The 22,182-nt window shown below is 48.6% G+C and overlaps 1 protein-coding gene across 2 annotated transcripts; it reads right to left on the reverse strand.

Annotated features, from left to right (window-relative positions):
• Positions 1–2,228: 2,228 nt before the first annotated feature.
• On the reverse strand, positions 2,229–4,106 carry LOC123087993 (alpha carbonic anhydrase 7). 2 transcript variants are annotated; one of them, XM_044510128.1, is made up of 4 exons: positions 3,499–4,106; positions 3,150–3,317; positions 2,708–2,761; positions 2,229–2,470 (listed from the first exon to the last, which is right to left on the reverse strand). In XM_044510128.1, exons 1-4 carry the CDS (start codon positions 4,015–4,017, stop codon positions 2,384–2,386), a joined length of 828 nt encoding a protein of 275 aa, XP_044366063.1. In that variant the 5' UTR covers positions 4,018–4,106; the 3' UTR covers positions 2,229–2,383. The 2 variants fall into 2 exon arrangements, with proteins under 2 accessions (XP_044366063.1, XP_044366062.1); XM_044510127.1 differs by lacking the exon at positions 2,229–2,470 and having other exon boundaries at positions 2,477–2,761.
• Between the last annotated feature and the right edge of the window lie 18,076 nt (positions 4,107–22,182).

The raw sequence follows: 22,182 nt of genomic DNA on the forward strand, positions 1-22,182 counted from the left end.
TGTCTTTCTTTATATAGTTTGGTGGCGAGTTTATTCATAAAATTTGTACAAGTGTTGAATTTTACAGACGGTACCTCAGCCCAGCCTAAGAAGATTGAATATACAAGAGATGATTGCCGACAAGAGCTTGACAGCATCGCTGGTTAAAAATACAACTGGCATCTTAAGTCTGTTTCAATTGGTATGAAACTATGAATACATGGGTAAGCAGATTTATTTATTATCCTACTTGCTCAACCATAATAATTTTATTTCCAGGTATATCAGTCTGCAGTTTATGTAATACAAGCATATGGGGTTCCATGCGGACATAAGGAATTCACGACGGTTCTCACTGATTTAACATCATTTAGTGGATAGGCCACCAGTCAAGATAATGCTGAATTTATGAGTTAGAAGTGATACTGAAGAAATTAAGCCACTCATGCTACCATCGGTCCAGTGTCCTTTTGAGCAACACATGTTGTCTTCTAATGTAGGACACCTAAATGGTAGTGTAATATCTCTCCAGCATAGAAGTTACTTTTAATCGATCATCTATTTGTTTGGAGTGGTTTCTTTGCCATTTGGTAATGTCAAACATATCCTGCATCACCACTTAAAACACAAAATATGCATTACAGAGCCGTGTCCACAGTCAATGGCTAGCTTTTTCTGTATTTTTTCTCATCCAGTCCTTGAGTCATTAAAGAAGTGATTTTAATGGTTATAGCACGCTCATGAATGTTTTTTTGAAGGTCATAAAACTTACTCATTGGTTATGGTTGTCTATTATATATATATTTAGCTTAATTATAAGTGAAATGGTGATAATTGCCCTCTGTCTAAACAAAAGGATGATTTAAAGCTGCAGAGTGGTTTCCTTTTTGGCTAATTCAGTTTTGGCTCTGTACATGATGCTTCTGACGACCATGTTGAACTGTTTCCAAAATCATATAATTGATTCTGATGTCGCCCCATTGAGAGCAGCAGATGTGTGATGCCGCCAAAGGCTGATCTCCAAGTCTCCACCAAATGGATGGATGGTAACCTGACGATACGAGGCCAGAGCTACTAACATGATGTCATGCTACAGTTTGCAGTTTGCTTTATGTTCCTTTTGTTCAACTAAGTGACATTGAAAAAACTGATTCCACCGTATCTCTTTATGATGGCATGTTGTCCTTTTGCTTTCACTTCCTGTAATTCCTGTAAGGTCAGTTTAAAGAGACGGAGGATTCTGTTCACTTTTAAAAAGAACAAACAATTGTTAAAGAGTTCCCGTTACTACTGATTCTAATATCTAGAGGGATGACATTTGTTCATTTGATTGTTAAAGTCGACATCTAAACAGTGAAGGACATAACTAATGGGTCATCACAACAACTCCCGGTGCAGCAAAGTGCGCATGATCAACTAGTACTATCAATGGCATGACGGAGACGAGAAAAGTTGGTAACTTCCCGGTATATTTACCTTGGTTGTTCACACTCATTTTAACTCACTTTTCATGCAGGGGATACACCCGGTTTCACCTAACCTTTTGTACTTTTCAATCATAGACGCCTAAACCTCCATGTACGAGTAATTTGACGCACATTGTGTTGCCTGAGTAAAGCCATTCAACGTCACTGATGATTACCCCACCCTAGGCAGGCCTGTCAATCAGAATCACCATTGGTCGCTCACCAACCCCATAACCCCATTATTCTCCAAAAATGGTCAGTATTCACATACAGTTTTCAGATCGCCTGCTTCTGAAAAGGGCCAGCAATAATTACATTGGATGCTCATGTTCTTTGTCAAGAGATTGAAGTGTTGAGCAAGTTGCCAAGTCTGATCTCGCATCATCATCGTACCAGTGATATGATTCCACTAGTGTAGCGAGGTCGACCGCCCTCCTGATTGTTTTATGAGCCACGCTCAACTTGACCGGATACTTAGAAAAACAATAGCCAAATGGATTCAGGAATAAAAATCTTGTTGGTAACATTCAGGAATATTCGAATTTAGCCTTAATTTCTTGAGCTAAACTATTCCTGGCATAATTCTTCGAGGAGACAACACCAGATGGCTAGCAGCAGCTGGATGGTCCTAGATATATTTCGGCCCCGGTACTCAACCATAATCAAAATCCTTGCCGGCTCTTTCATTTTTAATAGCAGTGGTAGCTGGATGAGTTATGGGTAGTACCCAACAACAATCATGTTCACGATATATATCTAAATCAGAACATCAACACACATGCATGGACGTGAACGGGACGTACTCCTTTATTATTCAGTGGCCGGATACAAGGCATTTAATATGAGTAGAAAGAATTACAAAAAAAGGTACAACCATGTACATAAACGATAGCTGTAACAGCAAACTAATTAAGAGGATAATCGACCCTAGCGAATAATCAATGTCTATTCTGCTCAAAAGGCCGGAACATGCTGATATCTCTGTTGTTCACCTCCTGACGGGGCCTCGCGTTCTTCTCCATGTCCTGCATGTAGGGTTGAAGGAAAATCAGTCCAAAAAACGTCTAGTCCACAGTTGGAGATCGACCAAATTAAAGGCGACTTTCATGTCGCTGTGGAATTTCTAGATGTCCATGGTTAAGGTCTACCGCCTGACACGAGTCTAAAGACTGTAAAGTGCTGAAAGACAAGAGTTGAATGCACGTGGAAAATACCAAGATTTGGAGAGGATTAGAGAAATGTAAGAGGAAAAAAGAACTTACGTCGTGGACGGCCTCCCGGAGAAGCTCCAGCTGGTGCCTCGACACGGTGCGGACCTGCAAAATTGAACGAGATAGAAAACAAGAGATAAGATTCAGAAAATTTATATATCAATTCCCACACCATTCACCAACCATGCACATGGTATAATAGGACTTGTGCATGCTGGCGTGCGTTCCACTGATCTAAATTCCGATCAAACAAAAGTACAGGAAAGACGAAATGGGTGGGAAGATTCTTCACGAACAACAAATGAAAGGATCTGTACATAGATTGAACTGGCAGCTCCATGCCAACTGCTAAGTTCCAGAAATGGATTCTTTTATTTCACAGTTGCATGTTGTGTGTCATGTGATGGTCCAGAAATGAAATATTTTACTGATAGTTGTTAGTTGGTAGTTGTGTATGATGCAAGGTGAGGTGAGTGAATGAGACGGGACGTACCCTCTTGACGATGGTCCAGATGACCCCTTCCGAGCAGGGTGGGGTGGTGAGCGAGCCCACGTAGCGGTAGTACACGCTGGCCTTTCGCCGGGCGCCCCTCGGGTCCATCATCCCCATCTTCTCCTCCCTGTCCTTCCGATCCGCTATCATCTCCAGATATGGCTCCAGCTGCGTTCGTACAAGATTAGAGTTAGCCCCATGCATGGCGTTCCAATTATTAATTGCATCTTGCAGCTTTGCATGTTGCCGTTAGTTAAGCTTAATTAAGCTTAAATCATCAAAGCCTAACCAAGCCTCGTTCGTTGGTTGGTTAACTAAAGAAAGGAAGCAAGAAAGAAAAGAGCAGCACCTTGTGCAGGAAGGCGTCGTGGGCGCCGATCTCGTAGAAGACGCCGATGACGGCGGCCTTGCCCTGGGCGCTCTCGTGGAACATGTGGAGCTCCATGTCGTACCGACGGCCGTTGACGCTGTGCTCGGTGGGCGAGTGCCAGTGCAGCTGCCGGAGGAAGTAGGGCGTGCCGCCGATGGAGACGCTCCCGGCGTCGCCCTCGAACTTGAGCATGATGTCGTGGCCGCGGTTGACGATGGTGGCGTTGGCGGGGGCGTAGGTGTGGTTGAGGTAGCCGAGGCCGCGCACCAGCGAGACGCGTGGGCTGGCGAGATCGATGGGGGACTGCATGTTGCCTTTGCCGCACGCTGACCACTCCTCCTTGATCTCGCCCCAGTTCGCCGGCCCGTTCTCCGCGTCCAGCGAGTAGCTGAACTCTTCCTCCTCCTCGGTCTCCTGCTGGGCTCTGGCTGCCGGGAGGAGGACGGAGGCCGAGAAGAGGAGGAGCACGGCCAGCCGGAGGTCCCGAGATGGACGCATGTTGGCTTGGTCGCTGGTCTTATGCCCGGCGTGCGTTGGTGCTTGGGAGTCGGCTCCTCTGCTTGTGGAGCTGGTGAGTTCCTCTTGTGTGTGTTGGACCGGAGACAGAGCTGGTGGGTTATATATAGTGGAGAGCCAGAGAGAATGAGATGGGTCTGGCCGTCTGCTACGGCCGAGTTAATTAGGTTGGAACGTTTCAAACCTGTGTCTAACTTGCTACGGCACGGTACGGTAGTGAGAGCATCTCCAGCCGTTCGCCCCTCAGGGGCTAGAAAAAGGCGCCGCTTGGGGGCGAAACGGCGATATTTTTTGTGTGGGGGCCATGGATTCCGAGTCGCCGCCCCAGGAGGCCCCTAGACGTACTTTTGTAAAAAAAAATCAAAGACATAATCGGCCAAAATTCGGCAAACACGACATAGATTCGGAAATATTTAGGCGTTCCACAGTTTTTTTTTGCATATTGAAAATGTAAATCTACTAAAAGGAAGGAAATAACTGTTGCTGCCGCACCTACAGGCCGAAGAGCTTGCTGAAGGCCTCGAAGTCGCTGTCGTCGTTGTCCTCCTTCTTCTTCACACCGCGGCCATCCCTGTTGGACCCCTGCCCGGGGTCGCCCTGGTGGACTGTTTTGGCTGGTGGCGGCGCGTTGTCATTGTTGTCCTTGAGGACGATGACTCCTCCCTCGTCACGGCCACGGCGGCGAGCGGCGATCACCACCAGGGGGCTGCGCTGGCGCTCCATCTCTAGCCGGGCCTAATCCTCCCGCGCCCACTACATGGCGGCCTCGACGTCGAGCGCGTCATCATGCTCGCTCTTCATGGCGGCGAGCCCCGGCTCCGTCTTCGGCTTAACGAGGCGGGAGTTAGGAGCCGAGGAGTAGGCACCGCCACCCTCGTTGATGACGAGGGCGGCGCCGCGGGTGCGCCGGCCGAGCGGCGTTTCCACGGGCTCGGCCTTGACGCTGACGAGCGCCGGTGACCCGGAGGAGTGGGAGGAGAAACGGGAAGATGAGGAGGAGGAGGACGAACCGCCCAGCATGCGCCTCGGCAACCACAAGTTGCCACTCCGGTGGGGGGCCGGGGCCGGGGTAGCCTGGTACTAGAACGGCGGATCATTGCCGCCCTCGAGGTACTCGAGGACGGCGTGGAGAGTGCGGCCGGGGGCGCTCCACCACAGGCGGCGGTCGTCGCTGTTGTTGCGCCCCCTTACCACCGGCACGTTGTTGGTGTAGGCGAGCCGCTCCTCCTGCCAGCGTTGGAAGTACGCCACCCAGTGCGCGTGGTCATCTGGGGCGTACTCCGGGAGGTCCCGCTCCTCCTCCGTCAGCGAGGCCCGAACCCGGCGCTGAGCCTTCAACGCCCCGGCACGCGCATGTCGGGCGGCGCGGGGTAGTTCGCCTCGTGGAGGAGGTTGGCTTCCCACTCGTGTAGGTGGCGGCGGCCGAAGCCGTTAGCCGCCGCTCCATCGCCGGGCAACTGCTCTCCCATCGGAGGGGCTTGCGCGCGGTGGCTAGACGGGGAGAGACGGGAAGAGGGAGCGTCGGCGGCGAGAGAGAGGGGCTGCGGGGGCGAGTGCGTCCACCGGCGAGGGAGGGGCGACTCTTATAGCGGCCGGGGGCGGCAAACGTGTGTACGCGTGGCGGCAGAGGGCACGTCGCCGCACTATGCCGCCCATGAGGAACCAATGAAAGGCCGACCGGCGGCAGCCTTGGTATTGATTCCTCGCAGAAACCGAGGCGATGTGGAGGACAATGCGCGGGGGTCGCTGACTCGGCAGGCCCGCCGTTCTTTCGCGCAAAAAATGATTCTCCGGCGCCCACGGGCACCCCAAGCATGCCATGTTCGGTCTGGGTCCGCCGGCGCCAGTTTTCGCCCAAACTGACAAAAATTGGGATCCTAGGATGCAACTGAGCCGTTTTTTCAGCGCACGCGCTAAAAAATGGCTTGGGGGCTGTTGGGAGCGCGGCTGAAGATGCTCCGATGCACACAACACAATCAAAGTAAACTTCGCCGGCGTCGTCCCATTCCGTTACGTTGCACGAAAAGGGAGCCTGTATGGTGCAGACCCCGTGGGATAGACAGGGACGCTCGCTCTCAAAAAGTCGGGGTTTGGTGGGAAGCGGCACAGCCGGTTATTTCCCCCCTTCGTTTTCATTGTAAACAAAACAACACTGGCCGGACCATTTGCCAAATTGGAACGCTTTATTGTTGGACTTGGATGGGACCCCAACGGAGAATGGAGAAAACGCACGAGTCCCACGGCCGACCATCATCGTGAATCTGCTTCTTCCACAACGATCCTCCTCTATAGTATTAACCTGCTTCCACCATCGTGGTTGGTAGCACAAGCAAAATTAGTGGAAACGTTTGAGACCCCTTCGTGTCACCGACGCATATGGAAGCTTTCTGGTCATTTTCTCCAGTTGCTCACAGTAGCTTTTTTTTAGAACGAAAGCTCAAGAAGAGCCCTGCTTTGAATTAACAAAGCCATCAACCAACCAGGATTACAAAAACAACCGCTTACAACGAAAAGCAAAGAAAAACAAAGCGAAAGGTACAAGGAGCTCGAGCAAAACAACTCAAAGGCAGCAGCAGAAGGGAGCCAAAGCATCACCACGCTGCTGCCAAACACCCTACAGGACAACCAACACCAGCATAACTAAACTAGGGTCTTCGAAGGAAAGCACCGCCGCGCAAGCTTCGTGATCACAGCCACCCTCGAAGATAGACATGGACCAGTCCACCATTTGTTACTGCCTCTGCAAAGGGTCCCTACCCCTTCAACCTGGCTCGAAGGACGGCGCACCGGCAGTCGGCAGCTCGGTTCACCCTAGAACCCAAATGGATGGCATCCAAGCTGCAGGGAGAAGAAACTAGAGCATTTCCGCAAGCCCAGGACACACTACTCACGAGCACCGTCGAAGTTTGCGGTGTAGCCACACCAAAGGGCGAGAGCTGCCGGCCATAGTTGCAGAAACAAAGGAAACAACGATAAGCATATCAAAGGCCAGAGCTGGATTCATCGGAGCGCAGGGCTCCCACCAAATGGTATATCGTTGTCGCCGTAGAGGGGAACCCGACCCCCTCTCGCCCAGGATCGTGGGCGTCGACCCTCCGGCAACCACGTCAGGGACCCTCTAGCCAACAGCCTATGAAGAAACAATGAAGAACCTATACCAATCGGTCTCCCGCCACCATCACATCCACAACCAAACTCTCTCGCCGCCCCTGCAATCCCCGGGCGGTGCCTGTCGTGGTTCTAATTCTGACAGTAGTGTAGGGGGGTAGGAATGGAGAGGCAAGATCCTAACTATGGAGTAGTTGTATATGCAAGAGATTTACGAGTTCAGGCCCTTCTCGGAGGAAGTAACAGCCCTACGCCTCGGAGCCCGGAGGCGGTCGACTGGATTATGTGTGTATGAGTTACAGGGGTGCGAACCCTTTACACTGAGGAGGGGGTGGCTTATATAGAGTTCGCCAGACCCCTCCAGCCCTCAGTTATGTAGGGTTTAAGGTACATTAAGATCGGGCGTTACTGGTAACGCCACAAATAAAGTACTATGATGACCATAAAGGCTACTTAATGACCGGCCGATTGTGTGCAGAGCGACTTTAGATCTCCTGGCTGTCGAGTGGTTGGCTTCATAGTCGAGTGTCTTCGAGTCCGTCGAGTGGAACACTTCTGAGTCGATTGAAAGGTGGTTTCTTCTAGAGATGTCCTTGGAGAGGGTAGTTTGGACAGGTCCATGACCCTACCATAGGTACATAGCTTCATCATTAGCCCCCGAATGGATCGAGGTTCGAGTGGGGAAGGAGTTGAGAACTCTTCCGACCCATTTTTCGTGCTATGAGTGTATCTTGTTCTGGATCCATGAACTTAAGTAACGACACCAACTTCTTTTTTGGTTGAGTGAATTTCTTTACTTGAAAAGCTCCGAGTGACGGTGTGGAGGAGATCCTCTGTCTGACAAGTTGTTCTGCTGTTCACGGATTTTGCGGGATTCGAATTTTGGGAACCGCGTGGGGCGGAGGAGGCCGCAGTAATCGGACGGGATAGGGCGGAGATGCCTCGATCTCTACACCACCTTTTTTGCCACGTATCGCGCGCGCGACTGTTGTGGGATTTGACTGGATCGTCTGGGCCTACAGGTCAGTCACTCGGAAGCAACTCCATATAAGCCGCTGGCCCAGGGCTTTTGAACAGTGCGCCTTCATTTTTCCTCTTTCTTCTCGAATTCCTCCGCCATCTCTGCTCTCGTCCGGGTGCCGTCGGTCCGTTCGAGCTTCGTCTGCGGCGATGGTGAAGGAGAAGACGGTGGCCCTGGAGCGCGCGAAGAAGGCGATGGCGCAGGCGAAGGCGAAGAAGTCCGGCCGGGGCGGATCTTCCTCGAGGTCTGCCTTGCCGCGGGGCTGAATCCAGGGCGATTGGATGCCCTCGGCGATTCGTCAAGAAGACATTGATGACATGGTCGAGGGGGGACTCATTCCTCACGAATTTGCGCGCCTCCCGGGGAATGAGATCAAGCCGCAGCCTCTCGAGGGTGAGTGTATCCTTATCGCCACTCACGTCGACCGCGGATTCTCCCTGTCCCCTCATCCTTTTTTTCGGAATTTCTTGTACTTTTTCGGAGTGCAACTCCATCACTAGTAGAAAAAGGACCTAATATGAGACACATTAGTGCCGGTTTGATTTTGAGCCGGCACTAATGTGTCCATTAGTGCCAGTTCCAATGGCTAGCCGGCCGTTCTCATTAGTACCGGTTCGTGGAGAACCTTTAGCACCGGTTCGTGCCACGAACCGGTACTAAAGAGAGAGGTGGCAGGGTATTGTCAGTCTGAGGCCCCTCCAGCACCTTTACTACCGGTTCGTGACACGAACCGGTACTAAAGGTCGACGTACATAAACCCTTCATCCACCCGAGCCACTCTGTTCTTCCCCTTTCCCCTCACTTCCTATGTTCTTCCCCTCTCTTCCTCTAGCTCCTCACAAATTTTGCCCAAAATTTGTCAAGATTTGAAGGCCCCCATCCATTCAAATGATCACGAAGGTTAGCAACTTTGTCCTTTCAACTCTCATTGCTAGATTAGCTCTTGCAATGCTTTGTATAGTGATTAGTTTGGGAGGGATTATATTTGCTAGTATTTGATTTATATGCAATTTGAGGTCAAAAATAACACTTAGTTTGCATATGTAGGTGTGGTTTACTTAGTGCCTTCTAAATCTCCGTCGTAACCACCGTCGATCGCCCGCACCGTCCCGTCGCCGGCACCACCTTGTGGTGAGGCTCTTGTTCATGAATGTTTTACATTACCAAATTGATGTTTGTGTGATTTGGATATATAGTTACTCGTATAATTATCTTACCCGTACGTTGTTTGTTATACATAGTGCCATGGTTTTGATATCCGTCCCCGTCGGCCCTCATCCTTGTTATGATTCGGATGTGGTATATTCTCTTTTAAAACTAGTTGTTGCATTTCGTGTTTATGACAAATTATGCCCATCAAGTTGACATAGATGTTTTTATCTAGGAGGTATGTGAACCGGAAATTCCAACCGACCCTATTGTCGAGAGGTTAAATTTAGTTGAAAGAGAAAACAAGTATTTGAAAGAAAAATTGAAAAGAATTGAGGGGGAGAAGATGGAATTGGAGTTGCATGTTGCCGATGTCGTCGATGATCACAAGATCAAGATGGAGAAAATGATGTTCAAGATTAGAAAGATTAGAAAATATGCCATTGATAGTGTGGCTTGGTATCATTATGTTGTTGGATCAATTGTTACCTTAGTTGCGGTCTTCATCGCATTTGTTGTTGCATTTAAATTCTTTAGCTAGAGAGTTATTTGTATGTTGCATTTAATTAAGTGCTGTATATGAACTTTATGTATGAACTTGTATTAATTTGGTCTATTCGGTGTTGTGTAATGAAGATGGGCCGACAATGGACGTATGATGACCGATGCTCTCCCGAGTTCATTAATGGCGTGCATACTTTTCTGCGGTCCGCTGATGCAAACAAGCGGGCGGATGGTTTTATGCCTTGTCCATGTGCTGGCTGTAAGAATGGTCACAGTTACTCTACGTTAAAAGACCATTCACGTCCACCTATTTAAGTCCGGTTTCATGCCCCACTATAATGTTTGGACCAAGCACGGAGAAATAGGGGTTATGATGGAAGACAATGAAGAAGAAGAGGACGACGATGGCTATCCTGGGCATGGGTTCCCTGAATAGGATGATACAACAATGGAGGAAGAAGCTGAGCTGGCAATGCGGGAAGAAGCTGAAGAAGAGGCATCAGATGAGCCCACTGATGATCTAGGTCAGGCCATTGCCGATGCAAAGAGAAACTGCGCAAGTGATCCGGAGAGGACGAAGTTGCAGTTGCAGCGCATGTTAGAGGATCACAAGAAATTGTTGTACCCGAATTGCGAAGCTGACAAAAAAAAGTTGGGCACCACACTTGAATTGCTACAATGGAAGACAGAGAATGGTGTATCTGACAAGGAATTTGGAAAGTTACTGGTAATGATAAAGAATATGCTTCCAAAGGACAATGAATTGCCCGAGAGTACGTATGAAGCAAAGAAGGCTGTCTGCCCTCTAGGGTTAGAGGTGCAAAATATACATGCATGCCCTAATGACTACATCCTCTACCGCGGCGAGTACGAGGATTTGAACGCTTGCCCGGTATGCGGTGCATTGCGTTATAAGATCAGTCGCGATGACCCTGGTGATGTCGAGGGCGAGCGCCCCAGGAAGAAGATTCCTGCCAAGGTGATGTGGTATGCTCCTATAATACCACGGTTGAAACGTTTGTTCCAAAACAAATAGCATGCGAAGGCGATGCGGTGGCACACAGAAGACCGTAAGAAAGACGGAAAGTTGAGAGTACTCGCTGACAGTTCGCAGTGGAGAAAAATCAAGAGAAAGTACTAGGAGGAGTTTGCAGGTGACCCAAGGAACGTATGGTTTGGTCTAAGCGCAGATGGCATTAATCCTTTTGGGGAGCAGAACAGCAACCATAGCACGTGGCATGTGACTCTATGTTTGTATAACCTTCCTCCTTGGTTGTGCATGAAGCGGAAGTTCATTATGATGTCAGTGCTCATCCAAGGCCCTAAGCAACCCGGCAACGACATTGATGTGTACCTAAGGCCATTAGTTGAAGAACTATTATAGCTGTGGAATGGAACATGTGTACGTGCGTGGGATGAGCACGGATAGGAAGAATTTGACCTAAAGGCGTTGCTGTTCGTGACCATCAATGATTGGCCTGCTCTCAGTAACCTTTCAGGACAGACAAACAAGGGATACCGCGGATGCACGCACTGTTTGGATGATATCGGCAGTGTATATTTGGATAGTTGTAGGAAGAATGTGTACCTGGGACAACGTCGATTTCTTCCGACAAGGCATCCCGTAAGAAAGAAAGGCAAGCATTTCAAAGGTGAGGCGGATCACCGGACGAAGCCTCTCCACCGTACTGGTGCTGATGTACATGATATGGTCAAGGATTTGAAGGTAATCTTTGATAAGGGTCCTGGCGGACAACCTGTTCCAAAGGACGCTGACGGACGCGCACCCATGTGGAAGAAGAAATCTATATTTTGGGACGTGCCATATTGGAAAGACCTAGAGGCCCGCTCCGCGATCGACATGATGCACGCGACGAAGAATCTTTGCGTGACCCTGCTTGGCTTTTTGGGCGTGTATGGGAAGACAAAAGATACACCAGAGGCACGGGAGGACCAGCAACGTATGCACAGAAAAAACGGCATACATCAGGATCAGGCCAGCTACGCTCTTACCAAAGAAGAGAAGGAAATCTTCTTCGAATGCCTGCTCAGCATGAAGGTACCGTCTGGCTTCTTGTCGAATATAAAGGGAATAATAAATATGGCAGAGAAAAAGTTCCAGAACCTAAAGTCTCATGACTGCCACGTGATTATGACGCAACTCCTTCCAGTTGCATTGAGGGGGCTTCTACCGGAAAACGTTCGATTAGCCATTGTGAAGCTATGTGCATTCCTCAATGCAATCTCTCAGAAGGTAATCGATCCAGAAATCATACCAAGGTTACAGAATGATTTGGTGCAATGTCTTGTCAGTTTCGAGTTGGTGTTCCCACCATCCTTCTTCAACATCATGATGCACGTCCTAGTTCACCTTTGCGAAGAGATTAACATTTTGGGTCCTGTATTTCTACACAATATGTTCCCCTTTGAAAGGTTCATGGGAGTCTTGAAGAAATATGTTCATAACCGTGCTAGGCCAGAAGGAAGCATCTCGAAGGGCCATGAAAATGAGGAGGTCATTGAGTTTTGTATTGACTTTATTCCTGACCTTAAGCCGATTGGTATTCCTGAATCGCGGCATAAGGGCAGACTGGAAGGAAAATGCACGCTAGGAGGACATCAAATAATATGTATGGACGGGCATTCTTTCACTGAAGCACACTACACAGTTCTACAGAATTCTGCCTTGGTGGCTCCGTATATGGAGGAACACAAGAATTTTCTACAATCCAAACACCCGGAGAAGTCTGACGACTGGATTACACGCGAACAAACGAGGACTTTTTCCGGTTGGTTGCGGAAATGTGCCCTGAATGATGGCGATATTCAAAATAACCTGTACTCGCTGTCCCAGTTACCATCTTCGAATATAATGACTTTCAAAGGGTACCAGATAAATGGGAATACATTTTACACAATCGCCCAAGATAAGAAGAGCACCAACCAAAACAGTGGTGTCCGCTTTGATGCAACAACCAACACGGGAAAGGAAACATATTATGGTTACATAGAGGACATATGGGAACTTAACTATGGATCAGGTGATTTGAAGGTCCCTTTGTTTCGGTGCAAATGGGTCAATATGACACGAGGCGGGGTAACGGAAGACCCGCGGTACGGAATGACAACAGTGGATCTCAACAATCTTGCGTATGCAGATGAACCATTCGTCCTAGCCTATGATGTGGCGCAGGTTTTTTATGTGAAAAACATGTCTACCAGGCCGAGAAAAAGAAAAGATAAGGAAGCGAATGGATCATACGACGAGCCAAAGCACCACATAGTTCTTTCAGGAAAAAGAAACATCGTGGGAGTGGATGACAAGACAGACATGTCAGAAGATTATGAAAAGTTTGATGAAATTACTCCATTCACAGTGAATATTGACCCGAGCATCCAGTTAAATGATGAAGATTTTCCATGGCTACGGCGCAAAAGGACACACGCGAAGAAAAAGTTTCACACCCAAACATCTGGGATGTGATCGGCTTCACTATCATCACTTTCTTCTGTATTTCACACCCAGGAGGGAATGTCTGTAATAGTTAGGGTAGTTAATTATGTGTTTTGGCATTTGAAACGCGAAGAAATTTTCTATGCAAACAAATTCTTTTCATGCATTTACTAATTTTTTCCAGCTAAATGACCCTGAAATTGAAAAGCATTTCAAATGAACTCAGAAAAGGTTGAAAGTTGGCATGGTATCATAATTTCATACAAATAGCATGTGCAAAAAGATAGAGAGGGTTACGGCAAAAACTGGATACACTTCGTGTACAAAATGAACAATCTCTTTCGAAGTACCAGGGTTTCCGACAAAAACTAAACTGTTACAAAGGCATTTCATTTTTTAAATAATCTAAGCATTACCAAATTGAATATAATGATAAAACACACTAATATTAAACATAAGAAAAAAGAATCACTCAAAAAACTTTTTTCAAAGTTAAGTTATTCACAAACTAGTGATTCACACAAATTTCAAATAATTCAAAATTTAAACTATTCAAATTTGAAAACTACCGGCACTAACAGAAAGTTTGTAATTTTTTGTACCTAAAGCAAAAATATTCACAAAGAAACTCTACAGCAAAAAACAACTCAAAAGTAAATAAAACAAAAATAAATAAAGCGAAAAAAATAAAGAAAATAAAAAAGCCCGCATACTGGGCCAAAGCGTCCTGCATATGACTAGGAACACAACCATTAGTTGGGCCAGGATGAAGGCCCGCAAAGGCCCAGTAGGCCCACAGGGCAGAAGAGGACAGGTAGGCCCAGTAGGCCTGCTTAGGAGAGGAGCTCGAGAGAGCTACCGCACTGGGGCTTATAAACCAGTGCGGTAGCCCCTCGGGTAGCGAGGTGGGATTAAATTTGCGCACCGCCTGGAGCCAGCGCACCCCCTTTAGTACCGGGTCATGGTTCCAACCGGTACTAAAGACCCACCCCCCTTTAGTACCGGTTGGAGCCACCACCCGGTACTAAAGGGAGGGCGCTTCCCGCTGCTTGGCCTGGCCAAAACAGACCTTTAGTACCGGTTGGTGGCTCCAACCGGTACTAAAGGTCCATCATATATATACAACACTTGAAAAAAAATCCAGTTTCCCTCTGTTTCTTCCCTCTGTTTCCTCCCTCTGTTTCCTCCCTCCATCGCGCCGTCCTGCCCCGATCGACGCCGTCCCCGTCGACGTCGCCGCCCCCGCCCCTCCTCGCCGACCCCGGCCGTCCCCGCCCCTCGTCGTCGCCCCCGTCGATGTCGCCGCCCCGGCCGTCCCTGTCCCCGTCGTCCCCGTCGTCCCCGTCGCCGCGCCCCGGCCGCCCTGTCGCCGCGTCCCGCCCCGCCCTGTCGTCGCCGCCCCGTCCCGTCGCCCCGGCCACCCGCCCCGTCGTCGCCGCCCCGTCCCGCCACCCCGCCGTCGCCTCGCCGGTGAGCTCGCCCCGGCCGCCATGTCCACACACACACACACTAGACACACACACACACACACACACATTAGTTTGTTTGTTATAATTTTTTCCTATTTTTTAGTTATAGAAATGTTAGAAATTATTCTGTTTTTTAGTTATATAAATATTAGAAATGTTAGTTATATAGAAATGTTATAAATGTTTTCTGCTTTTTAGTTATAGAAATATTTATAGAAATGTTAGCAATTTTTCTATTTTTTAGTTATATAAATATTAGAATTGTTATAGAAATGTTAGTTATATAATCAGGAAATTTTAGAATTAGTTTTAGTTAGATGAATTAGATTAATGTCAAATTGTTAGAATTTGCACATATATAGAATTTTAGTTATCACAATCCAATCATTTAGAAAATGTTACTTTTTGCGGGCATATAGTATTTGTTCTCGACGATATGCCCGGCCCGCATCCTCGCCGTCGACCCGTTCGCGGCGACGTCCTGCTTCAGAGGACCCATGTCCGGGACTGGGCTCCGCCGGGCTGGCACTGGGAGGTGCTACCTGGAGGGGGGCGCCGCTTGGTGAGGAACCCGACCTCGGGTCCCGTCGTCGACCCTGATCTTCTTTGGTGGCGTTCGCGTGGGCCACATTCGGTGCCGGAGGTGGTGCGTCGCCGTGTCAGGGAGGAAGATGAGCACGTCCATCGCTACATGGCTGCTATGGACGACGTCAGGTTCTCCACTACTTGGCGGGTTCTTTGGGCATATGACCGAAGATATGATCCTGTGATGGTTCCTTCTCTTTGGGTGTGCACTGCCCGCGCCCCAGGAACCGCGAGTGGCGCCCTAGATTCTTCTGTAGTACTCGGTCTTTATTAGGTACCTAGCCAGTGATGTATTCGATATATAATATTCGAGACGATGTATTCGAGATTATATATTTGAGACGATGTATTCGAGATTTAGTTTTTCCTTATTGATTAATTGCATCCATGCATTGTAATTTGAATACTAAATTGTTTTATATTTCTTCTGTATTAATTAGTAAAGTAAAAGCTATGGTGGGCAATACCGGCAGAGAGAGAGAAGAGGAATTGTTCGACATCATACGCAGCCCTCACAGGCTAGATGATCTGAATGAAGATGACGGCTCCCAATATCTGAACAATACCGGAGAGGGTGATGAAAAGATATTCGATCTCGACGACCGAGCTGATGAAGTCATGAACTATGATTATGATGACACAGACAATGTTTGTGATGACATAGACAATGCTGATCTTCAAATAACAAAGACTACCGGCGAGGTATATTTATATAAGCATGCATCCTGGTGATCATCACATTTTTTATTGAAGATATATTAACGAATTGATCTTTCTTCTTTCAGCCCTCCGGATCGAGCAAATCTGCTTCTACAGACAGCAAGAAAAAGCGAGGCCCGGGAAGATTGTTGAAGGATGGTGTAAAGTACCACATCGAATCCACCAAACTTAGTGGCGAACCCCTCACGCCTAAGAACGTTGCGGACAAGTGGACAAGTGCGGAGTTGTTGTGAAGGACAAACTCCCGATCTCCATTCAAGAATGGAAAGAGCCAAAGACTAAACGTCCAGGTGTTACTTGAGTCGACGACAGAGCCAAAAAAGACCTGGTGAAATCTCTGATGGAACATTTCACCCTACCAGATCATTTCACTAAAGCAGATGTGGAGAAAGTCAAGGCCGCTGCTCTTAAGAAGATGGCAATTGATTCAACACCCACAAGAAAACTGTATGGGCCAACTACCTCGCTAATGAAAGGAAGACTCCAGATTTCAAGGGAACACTGGAGAAGCAAAGAGAACACTGGGACGATTTCGTGACCTTCAAGGATTCAGAATTATCTAAGGAACGGTCGATGAAAAACAAGGCAAATGCCGCAAGAAATACGCAGTTCCATAGGCTGGGTCCAGGTGGCTACGCGGTGGGAATGCCTAAGTGGGATAAGTTTGAGAAAGAGATGGAGGGTGCAGGGGTCACTCCGATTACTAGGAGCTGGACCCCTAGGTGCAGAACTTGGTTCTATGCGCATGGGGGGGCATTGGACCCGAAGACAGGCCTGGTTTCGAAGAAGGTAAGTCTAAAAGGAGCCGAACAAAAGATACTTGACGCAATAGAAGAAGGTCGAGCGGGGGTGTTCACGCCCAACAGAGAGAACGACGAGCTTACGCGCGCCCTGGGAAATCCTGAACACCTGGGAAGAACACGAGGCATGGGCGTTATTCCCTGGTATGAGGGCTTTTCGGACTGGAATGATGACTACACGTCTCGTGCAAGAAAGAAGATGGAGGAGGAGAAGAAGAGGAAGCTGGAGGAGGAGCAGAGGAAGCAGGACGCAGAACGCCTTCAAGGCCTAGAAGCAAGGCACGCGGACCTGGCACTCAAATTCCAGCAGCAGCAGCAGCAGCAGATCGACTCACTTAGCCAGGAAAGGGGGTCTCAACAGCGGCAGCAGGAAAGCGTATGATCGTCCAGCATTGGATAGCACCGTCTCATCCATGCCGAGAAGCAGCGTTGGTTCTGCCCCGGGCGACACACTGCTGGATACATACCCTGTGGATGACATCATAGAGAACACTAACTGTGAGCTACACTCCAAAATGAAGAACATATCCATGAAGGTGGCGGACGGCGTTGCTTTTCCAGTTACCCCCGAAGCAACCTACCATTGCATCCCGATTCCAAAGGGCTATGCTGGTGTCATGGTTGATGAAGTGGTGCACCCATATTCGGGGCTAACGCTTGACATTCCTGGAGGTGAAGACGAGCGCACACTGGGAGAGGCCATACATCGTATCATCCTATGGAGAAAGGATTGTATCATCTTTCGAAGTCCACCGACACCGCATCATCTGCCGACTCCTCCTCGAAGTCCGCCACCGAGTCAGCAGACTCCCGCTCCTCCAAGTCCACGAACGCGTGAGACGACTCCTCCTCGAAGTCCGCCACCTCCTCCAAGTCCCCGAACGCGTGAGCTGACTCCTCCGGTTTCAAGTCCGGCACAGCGTCATGCCACTTCTCCGGTTTCAAGTCTGACACCGTGTCAGGCCACACCTCCTGCTTCAAGTCCGGCACATTGTCAGGCCAGTTCTCCTGGTCCAACTCCATGTCAGCCGTCTCCGTCGTCTCAGCAATCACAGAAGAGACATGCCGCAGCTTTGGTGCATAGCGGTACGAGTCGAGGTAGTTCAGGAAGTACACTCGGAGACAAGCGATATAAATATGGTCCAAGCCTCGCTCCTCTTCCTTAGAGGCCTTACGACATGACTAAGGAGCAAAATGCAGCCATAGTGCAAGCCCAAGTGAATGCCCATTTTGGACCGAAACTGGCACCGCCGCCAAAGGAGAAAGTGCCTGAGAAAGTAATTGACCACTTCATTCGTATGGCTAGAGAACTAGCTCCCAAGCCTGTTGACTCGGACTATGAGCGCCAAATCAGGAAACTACATCGAGAACGGCTAAAGAAGGAAGCGAGCTCGAGCTCGAGCCAACAAGCAGCTGGCAAAAAATGCGGGAAAACCGTTCTCCAGTTGGAAGAACAGGCGGTGCAATTGATCCCCCCGCTTGTTGTGCCAACAACACATGAGAGGAGTAGTACGCGCGCCAAATATTATTGTGAGCAAACCGTTAGCATTCCCCAGCATGGCGATGTGGTAATAACGGAGGATCATATAATGTAGGCTCAAATGCTCAATATCTCTGTTGGACAACTCCTCGAAATCGAGCCCATGCCTACGCTTAGAGAATCGGAAATAGCATGGAAATATGTCCGGGGCCAACCTTTGGTCCATCCAGACAAGGTCAAGGACCGTCCAACGAGAATATATCAATTGCATCAATGGTACATGAACATTACCAAGATTTCCAATCGAGAGTCCCTCATGGTGAATGTCAAGCATGAGCATTATTACCATGAGAAAGCTCTGGCCATTGAGTATCCAGAACTATTTCAGTTATACAATGAAGACGCACTCAACAACTCTATCGTTAGTTGCTATTGTCTGTAAGTGATTTCTTTCTGTAATTTAAGTCTCAAGCTAGTTATGTAGTGATAATTTTGAGCAATCATTACATGTAATTATCCTCACTATATTATTTTTTTGTGGTATTATATGCAGGATGAAGATGTATGAAATGAAAAAAGCTGGACGCTATGGCGTTGGGTTCATTGACCCAAATACCATTAATGAGGACATATGGCAGATTGAATATTTTCAAGATGCTGTAGAGCAAAGCATGCTAGAGTTCTTGAAGCGCCTCAATAGCAATGAAGATATACTACTTCCTTACAACTTCACGTGAGTCACACTGTCTTGTACTACAAATTCTGTTTTTTTTTGCTTACTAGCAAGCTAGATGTTAATAATTAAGTGTATACGGTTTACAGTAGTTGATTAATTTTATGCACATGCCCGCTTAATTAAGACATGCAAACGTGTGCGTATGCAGTTGGCACTGGGTCTTGTTAGACATTAAAGTTGAGGAAGGAAAAGTTGAATTACTGCACTCACTAACTAAAGAAGATAAAGACTACACCATCGTGAAGGGGATAGTCAACAGGTAATTTCAATCATTATTAACTATATCTTGGCCTATTAATTATTAGTTCGTCATTTCCTGATATGAACTATTTAATAACCCCTTTATTAATTTTCTTTGCCGGCGGGCAGGGCATGGGCAAAGTTCATCAAGGTGACTCCAGGCAAGTGGGCAAAAAAGTTGTTTTGGCATCGACCCAAGGTAAGTAATTAAGTAGCAGTAGCTAGCTACCATCTCTTTAATTCTTGTTTCAATATCATTAATTAATTATCATGCTTGATTAATCATTATCTGATTCAATTCCATTCTCGTAAAGGCCCTGAAGCAGGCGTCGGGGAATAATCTGTGTGCATTCTACGTTTGCGAGAACATTCGCATGATGACGTGCGAAAGGAGCAGATCTGATAGACAGGACTGGGTACGTTTGTCAGAACACTATTCACACCATTATCGATATCTAGTCACACAACTAACACACATGCATATTGATCTCCTTCTTAACAGTTCAGATCGGTGCGGGATAAGCTCCTACCATCGGACCGCATACTAGCACTTCAAGAGGAAATAGCCGGATTTTTGCTCGACCAGGTCATAGATCCCAAAGGAGAATACTATTACCCGCTACCGCCCCCATGAACCACTTGTCATCGTGCTCCGGAGGCACCAAAGGCAACATATGTAGGAGAAATTGTATATGTATATACATGTGCATGTGTGAATAATTAATGGTGTTGGTTTGTGAGACATTCGATGATATATATATATATATATATATATAGGGTGGGTCTATTATGATAACACCCCTTAAGACCTTATTCTGCACACCGAACCCTTATTCTGCTAACACCCCCACTGAAACGAAGTGGATACAGTGAAAACGATAAAAGAGAGAAGCACCCCCACCGCCCACCCGCACAGCCAACCTCCCCCCGGCCCGACCCACCCGCACAGCCTCACCCACGACCACCCGACCCACCCGCCTCCTCCTCCAACTTCCTCCTCCCCGCCGGCCGCACCTCCACCACATCCCACTGGCCACCTAGAAGCGATGCCCCGCCGGCCGCCCCGCGCCGTTACGGATCCACCAACACCGGATCGGCCGCAGCGCCCGCTCGCCTCCCCGCCGACCGGCCTCCTCTCTCCCTCCGACCGATGCCGCCTCCTCTCATCCACCAAGCCCCCGGGCGGAGCCCCACCCCGCCACGGCTCGCCGGATCCCGCCCGCCATGCGACCATCATGCACTGCCCCGCGCCTGAACCCAGCGGCTTGCCCCACCAACCTTCCCCCGGCGAGGGCGGGGTACTGCACCGACGTGGCGGCCGCCAAGGCTTCCCCTTCTCCGGATCTGGCGGCCATGGCATTGGGGATGTGTGGGATGAGGTTCGGCAGCGCTCCTGTGTTGACGATGAGGGTGGTGAGTGCTACTGTGCAGCTCACTACACCCGCTCATGTGAGTTTTTTTGTTCAAGCTACAGCTCACTCCGCCCCCATGTCATGCGGGCGCCCCATCCGGCGACTACGGTAGTTGCTCTCCAAATCCTGACACCCGCATATGTGCTGCAGGGAAGTAGCGGGCGAGTTGCATCCTCGTCCTAGTGTGGGCTCATAGATGACCGCCGCTTCACCTGCCCCCATGCCGATGATCTCTAAGATGGGCCGCCCCTTCCCCTCGCTGTCTCTTTCTTTGAGAGGGGATCCAGAGCGCGGCAAGCCTGCCGGATCGTATCGTCTCCAGAGACACCATGTGAATCGCACGAGCACACACGTACATGTAGTAAGCACTGAAAACTTTCACTCATTAGCTGTGGGGAGGTTCACTACACCACTCGCCATATGATTCGGTTTGGTTTTGTTGTTTGCAGAAAGTTTTCTTGTCTACAAGGAAATTGGCAGTACCCGGATTTCACGTGTGACTGCAGTCCACAGTATGGGAACCTGCAGCTCTCTCTCCGTCCCGTGGAAGTACATCACGAGCAAAAGGTCTTGGAGCATGCGGTTCTGTTCTTCGTCAGGGAGCCACGCCTCCAGCCGTGCTACTCGCTGGGATTTTTTGCCTGAGAGGACAACGATAGCCGCACGACAAGCTGTGATTGTGCAGGTCTGCTGCCTCCGGCCAAGGTGTTGTGGCCACACGGCGAGGCGCGCTCGCACCTGTCGGCGCTCCTCTATGTGTGGTTAATCGGAGCACCAGTTCCACCGCCGTAGCTTTTGTTGCAGTTTTGTTGCCATTTTTTGCAGTTCCTGTAATTTGGACAGCGAGCCTCCCTCCGTGCGGTTTGCCAGCGCATCCATGCAGTACGGCGTGTGTGTTTCTACAGTACTGTTAGAACCTGACTATTCACTTTGTAGAAAAGGATGGAGCAGTCCACTTGGCTGTAGTGGATAAAAATGAAAGACAAAAATTTATACAAATTAAAAAATGCAGTTCACTAGAGTCGACACAGCGGCCCAACTCCTCGTGTAGTGCAGTCCGTTGGCGCACAGCTTGTAGAGGCCAGAAGTTTGGTCAACGCATGTTTACATAAAAAAAGTTAAAAAAACAAAATCGTAATGATGTGGTTCACTTATGCCCGACATGAAGCGCACTTCACTTACTCTCCTAAAAAAATGGTGTTGTTTCGTGTGTCTAAAAAATTAGTTGATTGCGTCAACACATGCAGTGCGTTTGGTCCTCGGATGTGGTTCACTTTTGAGAGTGATGCTGTTCACTTGCGCCCAACATGAAAAGTGCGATTTTTTAAACGAAACAATAATATAGCAATGAGGTTCACTTTGACATATGCCGCGGTTCATTTGCCTCGTCTCTGTGGTCCACTCTCGTTCATAAAAAACTTGGAAAAAAAGAAAACAAAAAGTCGTTTGAGAAAATGTACGTCCGACAA

This window comes from Triticum aestivum, chromosome 4A, assembly GCF_018294505.1.
Source record: "Triticum aestivum cultivar Chinese Spring chromosome 4A, IWGSC CS RefSeq v2.1, whole genome shotgun sequence".
Classification (NCBI taxonomy): Eukaryota; Viridiplantae; Streptophyta; class Magnoliopsida; order Poales; family Poaceae; genus Triticum; species Triticum aestivum.

Coding starts and splice junctions, on each gene's coding strand:
- LOC123087993 (XM_044510127.1), bottom strand. CDS start 4,017: ATGCGTCCATCTCGGGACCTCCGGCTGGCCGTGCTCCTCCTCTTCTCG. Junction 3,318..3,498: donor ACGACGCCTTCCTGCACAAG/GTGCTGCTCTTT, acceptor GTACGAACGCAG/CTGGAGCCATATCTGGAGAT. Junction 2,762..3,149: donor TCTGGACCATCGTCAAGAGG/GTACGTCCCGTC, acceptor TCAATTTTGCAG/GTCCGCACCGTGTCGAGGCA.